Genomic DNA, 12,818 nt, shown 5'->3' with positions numbered 1-12,818 from the left:
TTTCATTGTGCCCCATAAGTTTGAGTATGTTATTGTTTCATTTTCATTAAACTCTAAAAAGGCTTTAATTTCTTTCTTTATTGCTCCCTTAACCAAGTTTTCATTAAGTAGAGCATTGTTCACCTTCTATATGTATATGGGCTTTCCATTGTTTTTGTTGATATTGAATACTAGCGTTAATCCATGGTGATCTAATAGGATGCAAGAGATTATTTCAATTTTCTTGTATCTGTTGAGGCCTGTTTGGTAACTGATTATATTGTCAATTTTGGAGAAGGTACCATGAGGTGCTGAGAAAAAGGTATATCCTTTTGTTTTAGGATAAAATGCTCTGTACATATATGTTAAATCCATTTGGTTCATAATTTCTATTGGTTTCACTGTGTCTCTGTTTAGTTTATCTTTCCAGGATCTGTCCATTGCTAAGAGTGAGGTGTTGAAGTCTTCCACTATTATTGCATGCAGTGCAATGTGTGCTTTGAACTTTAGTAAAGTTACTTTTATGAATGTGGATGCCCTTGCATTTGGAGTATAAATGGTCAGAACTGAGAGTTCATCTTGGTAGATTTTACCTTTGATGAGTATGAAGTGCCTATCCTTATATGTTTTTGATAACTTAGGTTGACAGTCGATTGTTTCTTGGGACCATTTGCTTGGAAAATTGTTTTCCAGCCTTCTACTCTGAGGTAGTATCTGTCTTTGTTCCCAATGTGGGTTTCCTGTATGCAGCAAAATGTTGGGTCCTGTTTATGTAGCCAGTCTGTTAGTCTATGTCTTTTTATTGGGGAATTGCATCCACTAAAATTAATAGATATTAAGGAAAAGTCAATGTTGATTCCTGTTACTTTTGTTGTTAGAGTTGGGATTCTGTTTATATGGCTATCTTATTTTAGGTTTGTTGAAAGATTACTTTCTTGCTTTTTCTAGGGCACAGTTTCTCTCCTTGTGTTGGCGTTTTCCCTTCATTATCCTTTGAAGGGTTAGATTAATGGAAATATATTGCATAAATTTGGATATGTCACAGAATATCTTGGCTTCTCCATCTATGGTAATTGAGAGTTTTGTTGGGTATAGTAGCATGGACTGGTGTTTGTATTCTCTTAGGGTCTGTAAAACATCTGTCCAGGATCTTCTGGCTTTCATAAACACTGGTGAGTAATCTGGTGTAATTTTAATAGGTCTGCATTTATATGTTACTTGACCTTTGTACCTTACTGCTTTTGATATTTTATATTTATTTATTGAATTTGTTGTCCTGGCACAATTATTATGTGTCAGGAGGAATTTCTTTTCTGGTCCAGTCTACTTGGAGTTCTGTATGCTTCTTGTATTTTCATGGGCATCTCTTTCTTTAGGTTAGGGAAGTTTTCTTCTATAATTTTGTTAAAGATATTTACTGGCCCTGTAATTAAAAATCTGCATTCTCATCTATACCTACTATCCTTAGGTTTGGTCTTCTCACTGTGTCCTGGATTTCGAGGATGCTTTGAGTAATGAGTAATGATCTTTTTGCATTTTGTGTTTTCTTTGATTGTTGTGTCTGTGTTTGTATGGAATTTACTATATCTGAGATTCTCTCTTCCATCTCTTGTATGCTGTTTCTGATGCTCATATCTATGGCTCCTGATTTCTTTCCTATGATTTCTATCTCCAGTATTGTCACCCTTTGGGTTTTCTTTGTTGTTTCTACTTCCATTTTTAGATCTTGGATGGTTTTGTTCAATTCCTTCACCTGTTTAGTTGTGTTTTCCTGTAATTCTTTAAGGGATTTTTGTGTTTCTTCTTTAAGGACTTCTACCAGTTTAGCTGTGTTCTCCTGTATGTCTTTAAGGGAGATATTAATGTCCTTTTTAAACTCCTCTACCAGCACCATGAGATTTGATTTTAAACCAGAATCTTGCTTTTCTATTTTGTTTGGGGTATCCAGGACTCACTGTGTTGGGAGTACTGGGTTCTGATGATGCCAAGTACTGTTGGTTTCTGTTGGTAAGGTTTTGTGTTTGCCTTTTGCCATCTGGTAATCTCTGCTATTAGTTGTTCTTGCTGTCTCTGGCTAGAGCTTGTTCCTCCTGTGAGTCTCTATGCCTTTGTCAGCACCCCTGGGAGAGTAGCTCTCTCCTGTCAAGACCAGTGCATAGAAAGTTGTGGAACTGCCCCACCTCCTGGGTGCAGATGTAGGCCTGGAGGACCCTGTCCAAGCTGCTCTGCGACTTCTGTGCACTCCTGACTGGTCCTGCCTTAGAGAGTCACCTGAGAGAAAATGGTGATCACCCCTGAGTCCTTGGGTCAGAGCAATTCCTGGAGGCAAGCTCTCCTCTGGCAGGGAAGGTGCACTGAGTGCTGAGGATCAGCCTCACCTGGTTGCAGATGTAGACCAGTATGACCCTGTCCCAGCTGCTCTTCTGCTTGTGTGGACTGTGTCCTATTTTTCTTTATTTTTTCTCCCTATATTTTGTTTTGAAATATGTTGGAAGAATGTCTGAGTAGTTGGAAAAATTGCAGGAAGAAATGGAGGTGCTTAAGAAACAAACAAACAAATGGCTGAAATAGAAAAACCAAAGTGGTCACTCTACTCCCTTCTGAAAGAGTTGCAGAGTTTGCTGTGCAACTGAATAGTTTTCAGGTGAAGAAAGAAGCACTTGGGAGGCAAGAAACACTGGAAAAGATAAAATAAAATGTCTCAGAAACAGCAACTGAGCAAGAGTGTGGGAGTTTCTAACAGAAAGAAAGAGGGAAAGAGAGAATGAAACTGGTAAGGAAGGGGGTCAGGTCAGAGAATAGTAGAAAAATTGGGAGAATGCTGTGATAAACAGCCTGTTTCAAGAAAGGGGGTTAATTTTGAACCAGTTTTCCCACCAGCATTAGAGGAGGGGAGGACTGGCTTTGTAAGATCATCATCAGCTTTTCCAGTAGTCATACAGTGTATGCCTGGTAATGGTGTAGAACAAAGATATGACAAGATAAGGGAGTGCCTATAAAGGTGATAGATCTAAGGCAGTTTAAAGAGGTCATGATCTCATGTAGGCTGCACTAGCCTTATTTGAAATAAATTCTAAGTAACTGTACTACTCAAAATAGAATTAATCCCCAAGACAGGAAGTGTTTGATACTATAGGCTGGTCACCTTTTGCAATGGGTAATATAGTGGAGGGAACAAGCCAGAGATATTGAGGAGTAGATTGAAGGGAATGAATAAATAAAAGACCACTTACCATGTAAATGTTAGCACTCTGATATATAAGAACAGATTCAATTTGTATATGGTACTATAGAATAATATCATTTAGTGGCTTTAAGAGCTTGGGGCAAAGATGAGGACCCCAAGGAAACAGTCCAAGTCATTTACAAGGATTTTAAGGCTCTAGGGAAGCCTTTACTGAAATTACTAATCTTTACAATGATTAGTCTCAGCTGTGAACATAGTCAAATCAGATTTTTAACCAAAGCAAGTGTGGATAGAGATCTTGGTGTTTGAAAATACTGAATATAAAAAGTTATTAGATCATTAAAGCTGTAGGTAATGCCAATGGCTCAATGAATAAGGGATAAGAGCAATATTGGTTCTAACATGTACCATGCTATTATAATAGGTAAAGATTTGTGGGTTTCCCAGCTCTAGGAGTTTGGTAAGTTATATACTCTATGAGGGATCTGGAAGCAGACATGTAGAACAGGAGATTCAGAAGATGTGTAAGTACATATAGTGAATGACCACACAGAGATACCTTGTCAGTAGGTAGATACATTTATACTTAGGGTGATTACAAGCTTATAAAGTTTTAGGGAACTGAAGACAGGGACATCCAGGATGGGCATAAGTCATTACTTTGGGGTTTCAGCTATGTGGCATACCTCATTAGCATTGGGACGCTAATTTCTGGAATCTCAGGTGTTGGCTCAATATGTTTTTTACAGGGGGAAGGAAATTGTTCCTATAAAATAGTTGAAGTTATATGACATTCCTAAGGTAGGGTTGAGTGAAGGGACTTAGAATACCCCAGACAAGGTCAGTGAAGAAAAACCTCTGTCAATGAAGAGAATTCTCCATGATGTGAAGAGCCCCAGAAAGCCATCCAGGTCATAGTAGACTTTAACCTTAATTAGCAGAGTTTCCTCACAAAGCTATTGTTAAAGGTACCTGATATCAAAATGTCCAGTTCTTTAATTGCAGGAACTATGGTCACTTGCAAAGGCACTGTGACCAAGTCACCAAGGTCTCAGATCTCAAAATTCCTGGTGTTTTAATTGTGGAAAATGTGATTATTGGCAACAAAATTGTGAACAAGGCATTTGTAAGTGGAATGGTTTTTCTAAATAAAAACCAGAAAGCAGGCCTTGGATTCTAGGGTTGTACAGGTGGTGGCAGGGTTGCCTCTGGGCAAGTGAATATAGGTCCAAAAGAAGACATTCAAGGTAAACTCTTCCTGTGAGAAAGGGCCTGGCTTAGGGCAATGCAGCAAAAATTATGAGCTATTGCTGTCAAGGAATAATATGCAGACCATAAAGCCTACACTTGGCATTGGAGATTTAATGCACATTATTGCAAACAGCAGAGCTCTTGACTTAGTCACAGGTAAACATCTCTATCATTTAATTGCAGAAAATTTAATATCATAAAATAATTCCTGTCCTTAGGTCCTAAAGATGATCTTGGAAAGAGTGGATTTAATTTACAAGGATGTATTGTGTACCCAGGAATTATAAGTGAGGATTTCAAAGGAGAAAGTAAAATTATAACCTACATAAAAAGAGAACTGCAATTTAATGTAGATGATATGTTTTCTCAGTTGTTACTGTTTCCTTACATCAAGGGTAAAACTACACTTGAAGAGAGAATAGGGGGGTTGAAGTACTGGAAACTGTGTGTTCTGACAAACTATTGTTAGTGATCAGAGTAGTGCAAAACTAAAATGGAAAGTAAATGGTATTAAAATAGAAGATTTGGTGGATATGGCAGTTGATGTACCTATCACATCACAAAAAGGATAGAACTCAGAATTGCCAGTTTTAAAAGTTTGTATACAGATTCCAGGTATTTAAAAAGTTATCTTAGATAAAAACAAATCATGAGATAGGATAAATATATGAGAATGGAAGGTCAAATAGGACTGTGAATGTCTTAAGTTGCTGATATATGCTTAAATTTATGAGGAAGTGATCTTTTAAAACAGTGTGTTACTCAGATTAATATTCCTGTAATCTCAGACACAACTCATGTTGAAATGAAAGGTCAAATGTTAGATGCTTATTGGGGAAGGTATTGATACATGTCATCAAAAACAATCCCAGGCAGTACAGCTTGATCAAATCCAGGATATAAAGGCCATTGGGTTTCTACATTTTATGAGGAGGGGCACTGGTTAAATAACAATTTTTCTACCATTAACATGGCTTACTGACAAGTCTGTGTAGACAGATCAATGGCCCATAACTAAGGAAAAATTATAGGTACTTGAGCAGCTGGTACAATAGGAGTTGGAGGCTCAATATAGATAAAAGCCCATGCAATTCTTCTGCATTTGTTATATAAAAAGGACACCAAGGAAACGAAAAATATCAGAAGATTTAAGAGCCATGAATAGAGTAATCCAATCAGTGAGTCTGCTACAGCCTAGAATTTCTTTACCTTCTTCACTACTTAATGACATATGATTATAATTTTGTTACTGTCCACATGCATGAGCATGATGAGGAAAGGTTTGCTTTCACAACATCTACATGAAATAATGCTCAATCCATAAAAAGACATCAGTGGAACATTCTTCCATGGGGAATGTTAAACAGTTTAAATTTTGTCAATATTTTGTGCAGCAATCACTACATTGAATTCATAGGATATTTCCTCAGTCCATTATTTTTCATTACATACATAATATTTTGTGGACTGATTTTGACACAGATACTTTACAGAAAATGTTAAGGAAACACAATGAATTCTCAATGCTGGGGGTTACAGATTGCTCCTGAATAATGACAGAAAAGAGATTCTATTAACTGTTTGGGTTTTAAAATAACTCAACAAAAATTCAACCACAAAAGGAAAAGATCAGAAGAGATCAGTTACAAAGTTTTCATAATTTTCAAAAATTAATGGGAGATATCAATTCCCAATGGCCAATCATTGGATTAACTACTCAAGAGATAAGTAATTTGTTTCAAATGCTGCAAAGAGATTCAGACTTAGGTAATCTAGGACAGCTGTTAGTGGCTTTTTATTTAGTGTCTTCCTCAGCTAGCTCACAAATAATTGAGATCGGATCATTACATTTCTTTAACATGCTTTAAAGGGGGCAACAGTTGATCAGTGTCTCTATTTTAATCCTCCACAATCCTCTACCTCTTAGGCAAATTTCCCAAGACTCTTTTTATGGCTTTCTCTTCTCTAGCTGTTTTCTCTGGGTGTCTCCTAGACTCTCTTGCCATTGCTAAATCCAGGTTTTCTCTCTCCACCTCCTCTCCTGGATGGCAGGAAGTCCACCATTATTCTCTCTCCCTTCTCAGTATTAGCTATTAAACTTTCTTTATTCCCCCTACCCAATACATTATCATGTTCCCCTGTTCCCCTCCCTGTCCCTTTTCCCACACAGGTCCCTCCCTGCCACAGCCGGACCTCACTTGGGTCCCTGATCTGTGTGGAATGAAAGGGTCTCTTGGTTGCAGGTGAGCAAGGATTTGGTAAATGAGTGACAGACAGTTCACAGGAGAGAGGGTGTAAAACTGAATGTATTGATTAAAATGAGCATCACATCTTTAACACAGAACAAACAAGAGAAGCAAGGCAGGATACATCCATTGTTACAATGACACAAGACAAAGGATTGAATACAACAAAGAACAGGGGGTGGGACCAGGCAGCTTGAGGAGCAAGCCAGGTGCAAGGCTAGTTAATAGTTAAACCCCACTGTCAGGGGTCCCCAGTAAATCCTCTATTATGTTGTTCCTTTGGGCCTAGCAGAAAAACCTGATTTTTGGGGGGTTCTGCTAATGCAATACCACATCCCCCCTATTTCCTAGGCCTTGGTAAGCTTTGCCCTGAGCTTGGTTCTGTTCTTTGTGATGCTTAATCGGTTTCACCAGGTCTTTACTAGAAGTGAATTAGAATGTTAATGACTAGGTAACCTTCTCCCTGAATTCTGAGCTCCTGGCTTTAAGGAATTTTTAGGAGGTTGGAACACTGGTGGGAACTTCACCTATGGTAAAAATTCAATCTTTAAAGGCATTAATAATACTGAAAGAGAGCATACACCATACTAGCATGTGGATAGGGTTCGTGTATATAGATTATTGGAAATGACAGAACTCTAGGAGGCTGAGTCTCCTTGAAACTCCTTTTCTCAGGACTTGTCCAGGTTTTTAGACCTGATGTGAATCACTACTAGAGTGGGCATGGCACCTCCCTCCCTCTTGTAATTGCTTTCTTCTCCCTCCCTGTTGGGATTGAGGCAACCTTGCTTAGGCCCTTTGACTTGATAACCCTTTGGAGTTCTGTAGATTGTATCCTGGGCATTGTGTACGTTTTGGGCTAATATCCACTTATTTCTGAAGTCCTGAGGCCTGGAAAGAAGGAAAACAGGCAACTTTGGGAGGTAAGATGTGGGGGGGGGGGCCTTCTAGAATATACCGGAGACCTTGGATGTGAAAGACTTTAGGGCCTCAAAGGGAAGGAACTTAGATGAAATGTCCAACAGTGGGGAGAGGGAACTTTTATAACCCACCTCCATTAGAAAGGCAGGGCATCAAGTGAGGGATGTGATTGCCATCCCACAGTCAAAGACTCTGACCCAGAATTGTTCCTGTCTAAAAGAACTGCAGTGACAAAAATGGAGAAGAGTCTCAGGAAAAAGAGGCCCAGCACAGGTCCAAATTGGGTTCCAGCTCAAGGTGAGGCCCCAAGGTCTGATGCTATTACCGAGGCTATGGTGTGCTCACAATAAATGGCCTATCATAACTGACTTCCAAAAGACTCAGCAAGAAGTTGAAAGGGTCAGAAGCAAATATTCACACCCGACCAATAGACAGAAGCTACTGACTGCTGTAGTTGAATTAGGGAAAAGCTGGAAGAAGCTAAGAAGTGCAACCCTGTAGGAAGACCAGCAGTCTCAACTAACCTGGACTCCTGAGATCTTTCAAACACTGAGCCACCAACCAGGCAGCATACACCAGCTAATATAAGGCCTGAAACACATATACAGCAGAGGACTGCTGAGTTTGATCCCAGTCAGAGAAGATGCACCTAACCCTTAAGAGACTAGAGGCTCCAGGGAGTAGGGAGGTCTGGTGGGGATGGGAGTGGGGATGTGGAGATATCCTCCTGGAGATTGGGAGAGGAGGTATGGGATGTGGAACATTCACAGAGTGGATCATGAGGGAGACAAAATGTGGACTGTAAAAAAGATTTTAAAAAATTTAAAAAATCGTTATTTATTTTAAAAACAACTTTTTTTATTGACACATCAGGGAACAATTGAATAGCTGGTGTTTACACAAGATTGAGAGAGGAGAATCTGTAAATAAGTACTGCAACCAGAAACAGGTCAGAAGGATATCAACATTTGAATTGTCACATAGTAAACAATAACATTATGATTGCAACTATAAAAAGGTAGAAGATAAACGTAAAGTCTAGTAGAAAAGATACTACAAGATGCTTATGTGGATCACATAGATCCCAAACTTGATTGTATTTTGGATAGTTTGCTTTGAACTCATTCTCTTATTGACAAGAAATATATTATTATGGAATGGATTTTCTTAGCACCCAAAGTAAAAAAAAAAATTAAAGACTTACATAGAAAAAATGTCTGATGTCACCATAAAAGTTAGAATAAAACTATATTAATTGTTAGAAACAGACCTGGCAGAAAGATACATTATACTTATAGTATGTGATTATGGGTAATCCATGACAACTGGCCAAGAATTTAAGCATCCAAGGCAAGGAAACTGACACGTGTTACATTTTCATTCATATTTAACTCTTTATTGTACACCTTGTTTAATTATTCACAAAATAATCCAATACTACATAATTTTATTAGTGATCAATGTGTTATAATGAATTGTAGCTGATTTCAGGATATAAGATAAATTCTCATTGTTGGTACTAGTACTGTCTTAGACATTTCAACTTATGTTGATGTATATTTTGAATGTCCTTACGTAAAATTTACATATTTATAACAACTCCTATTGCAGAAATAAAGAAGCAAGTTCTCTTTCAATCCAAATTACAAATTACTAACTCTCTCATGCTTTAAAAAGACAGTCTATCATGGGGAACAAAATACCCATGGAAGGAGTTAGAGAGACAAAATTTGGAGCTGAGACAGAAAGAAGGACCATCCAGAGACTTCCCTGCCTGGGGATCCATCCCATAAACAACCACCAAACCCAGACACTAGTGCATATGCCAGCAAGATTTTGCTGACTGGACAATGATATAGCTATCTCTTGTGAAGCTATGCCAGTACCTGACAAATACAGAAGTGGATAATCACAGTCATCTATTGGATGGAACACAGGGCCCCTAATGAAGGAGCTAGAGAAAGTACCAAAGGAGCTAAAGGGGTCTGCAAACCTACAGGAGGAACAACAATATGAACTAAGTAGTACCTCCCCAGAGCTTGTATCTCTAGTTGCATATGTAGCCAGCCATCAATGGGAGGAGAGGCTTTTGGTCTTTAGAAGATTATATGCCCTAGTACAAGGGAATTCCAGGGCCAGGGAGTGGGAGTGGGTGGGTCGAGGAACCGGGAAGGAGGAGGGTATAGGGGATTTTCAGGGGAAGGAACTAGGAAAGGGGACAGCATTTGAAATGTAAATGGAGAAAAGATCTAATAAAAAAAAGACATTCTATCTACCTACAAGTATATGCATATAAATGTTTTCAGGCTGTCATTATATATTATGTTTTTTTGCTATTTAACTGATCAAAGTATTTAAAATTAATATTTAAGAAAATAATATATTTTGTCTTTTATCATACTCTTTTTGGTATTTAATGATAAGTTCCTCAATTTCTCATATAGAATACATGCATAGTTATGTTTAAGAAAAATTAAGAGGACATTTTAAAAAGCATCCACATAAATAAATCTATAAACCAACAAAATAGTTTATTAAAAGCAGTTCCTACTTAACAGTGTATAATCCTTCCCACAAGAATTGGAAAAAAAATGTAAGGATTTTTTTATTTTTATTTTTTAAATGTTTTTTAAACATTTATTTCACAAGTCACAACATCTAAGAAATGGATGAATGTTTACTATGTAATTTTCATGACAATTAGCTTGAAACCACATAAATATATTATAAACTAAACAATTTTTATAGCACTTAATAAAGTAAGTATTTGTAAATGTACTAACATCATGGACTTTTACATTTTTTTCTAAGCAGAGCATCCATATTGTTTAATACTATCCAAGATTAACCATTGCCCAGCATAATTAGGAAAAACACAAATAACAAGACATGTGATTTATAACAACATATATTTTTAAAAAAGAAAGATGAGATTTGTTCAGGGAATTAATTATAGAAAAAGCCTCTAGTTTGTTAACTATTTTAAATAATTTCTGCAAGCATTCACTTTGATATAAAAATGTTCCTGAATAGGTTACCTAATGACCCTTTCACATCCTTATTCCTCAGGGTATAAATGAAGGGGTTAAGTGTAGGAGTTACTACTCCATAGAAGAGAGCCATGAACTTAGGTTGGTCTTTTGTAATAGAGGAGGGAGGCTGAAGATACATACTAATGGCTGGACCATAGAACAAGAGAACTACAATGAGATGAGAGGAACATGTCCCAAAGGCCTTTTTTCTTCCTTCTGAAGATTTGATTTTAAAGACAGCATGTCCAATACTAGCATAGGAGGCAAGAATTAAACACAGAGGAATAGCTAAAAGAAAAATGCATACTACTGAGAGAGCAAGCTCATTAGTCTCTTTGTCACCACAAGCAGTTTTTATCAGAATTGGAATCTCACACACTAAGTGATCCATTTTATTGTGGCCACAAAGAGGCAATTGCAGTGTCACAGTGGCCTCTGAGACTGCATAGGAAATTCCAGTCAGCCACACAGTGGAGACTAACAGGACACAGTTGCGCTGATTCATTATGAGGGTATAGTGCAGTGGCTTGCAAATGGCCACATATCTGTCAAAGGACATAAGAGCCAGGAGGACACACTCTGTACCCCCCATTGTGTGGAAAAAATAAAGCTGAACTACACACCTCATGTAGCTGATGGTCTTTGTAGAGCCCCAAAGGTTAATTAGCATCTGAGGCACAATGCTTGTGGTGTAGCACATGTCCAGAAAGGAGAGGTTGGTGAGGAAGAAATACATGGGGCTGTGGAGACAGGGGTCTAATGTGGACACCAGAATGATGGCAATGTTTCCAATCATGGCTATGGGGTATGTTACCACAAGAATAATAAAGAGAGGAAGTTCCAGCCAAGGACAATCTGCAAAACCAAGTAGAATAAACTCTTCTGGGTGACTTTTATTGATCAATGCCATTCTCTGCAATCTGATTCTCCTATAGTAAAGAAGTATCAAGAAAGTTAGTGTTATAGAAATGGTAAAGCCTCATGATTCACTGGTTGTGACTATGGAAACCAAGATTAGCATTCCACATTTTAAATGCCTTGGGTGATGTTTAGGAGACATCTCACTCCATATAGAGCTTTGTGCCAAAGCAAGAAGACCTTGGCTTTGTGTTCAGTACTTAAGTAAAAATGATGGCAAGGGATACACATTTCTATAATCCCAGCTCTAATTGAAAAAATAAACTGCTTATTTTTCTGGAGCTTTCTGACCAGCTAATGTATCTGAATTTATGAACTCCAAGTTTAGTTGATGGCACAGTCTCCAAACAGATAGTAGAAATTGAGTATAGAAATATTTGACATAGACTCTGGATTTTATATGCAGGATACATCCATTGAATAGAAATAAGGACTCACACACATTCACACACAAATATAATCCTACATGCACAAAATATTGTCGCAACTGTTGATTTATCTTCTATTTCTAATACAAAATTTGAAAGGGAGTTTCGAATTAACTGACTATACATTTAATATAGAGGTGAGGAACTAATTCTAAGAACAGTGATATAGGCATTACTGAAACATCTTAGAAATATTTCCAGGAATCAGTCAGAGAATTTGGGAGAAAGAGCTCTGCGGTCTTAGTATGGAAAATTGGCTGGTCCAATTCTATATTCTGGGCTGAATTATCAAACCTTCTACATTTGTAATGATTACATTTGAGGTATCTTCAAACCTCCTTTATGTACTTGAGATTAAACAAGTAGTAAAAATACTGTTGACAGTTTTCTCCTGATTTGTACAGTTATAAAAAGATCCCCTACTTATAAGGCAAATAAGTTAAGCCTTAATTACAGTGTTGTTCTTTTAAGTCACACGTGTTTTATTGTATTACTATTTAGTGGAAGTTTTGACATTCAATAATTTGTGATAAATTATTATTAACTCATTCATCTTTAGATGTATTTATTTATCAACTGATTTCAATGCTCTCTTTTATTATAAAAATTGGGCCGGTGATCAGAGATATATTTTTTTGTTATTCACATTGATATTATAAGTATATTTTATGTCCAAGTATCCTCTGTCAACAGATATCTGAATTCAGACTTTCTGACATTCAAATGCTACTAATTTTGTACTTCCTGAATGTATTCCAGTACTTCATAGTTACAGTAAATGCTAATACAATAAGATCAAGAAACACAGTAAAAAAATGTTTTGAACGTTATGTTTATGTACACATTTTATATGAGT

General features: G+C 37.3%; 1 protein-coding gene across 1 annotated transcript; it reads right to left on the bottom strand.

The window, feature by feature from the left end:
• Positions 1 to 10,531: 10,531 nt before the first annotated feature.
• On the bottom strand, positions 10,532 to 11,609 carry LOC110335869 (olfactory receptor 2B11-like). Its single transcript, XM_021218259.1, has one exon. The coding sequence runs from the start codon at positions 11,524 to 11,526 to the stop codon at positions 10,588 to 10,590; it is 939 nt and encodes a 312-aa protein (XP_021073918.1). The 5' UTR covers positions 11,527 to 11,609; the 3' UTR covers positions 10,532 to 10,587.
• Positions 11,610 to 12,818: the final 1,209 nt, after the last annotated feature.

Source organism: Mus pahari, chromosome 18 (assembly GCF_900095145.1).
Source record: "Mus pahari chromosome 18, PAHARI_EIJ_v1.1, whole genome shotgun sequence".
Lineage (NCBI taxonomy): Eukaryota > Metazoa > Chordata > Mammalia > Rodentia > Muridae > Mus > Mus pahari.
This window is presented reverse-complemented; position numbering and strand designations above follow the sequence as displayed.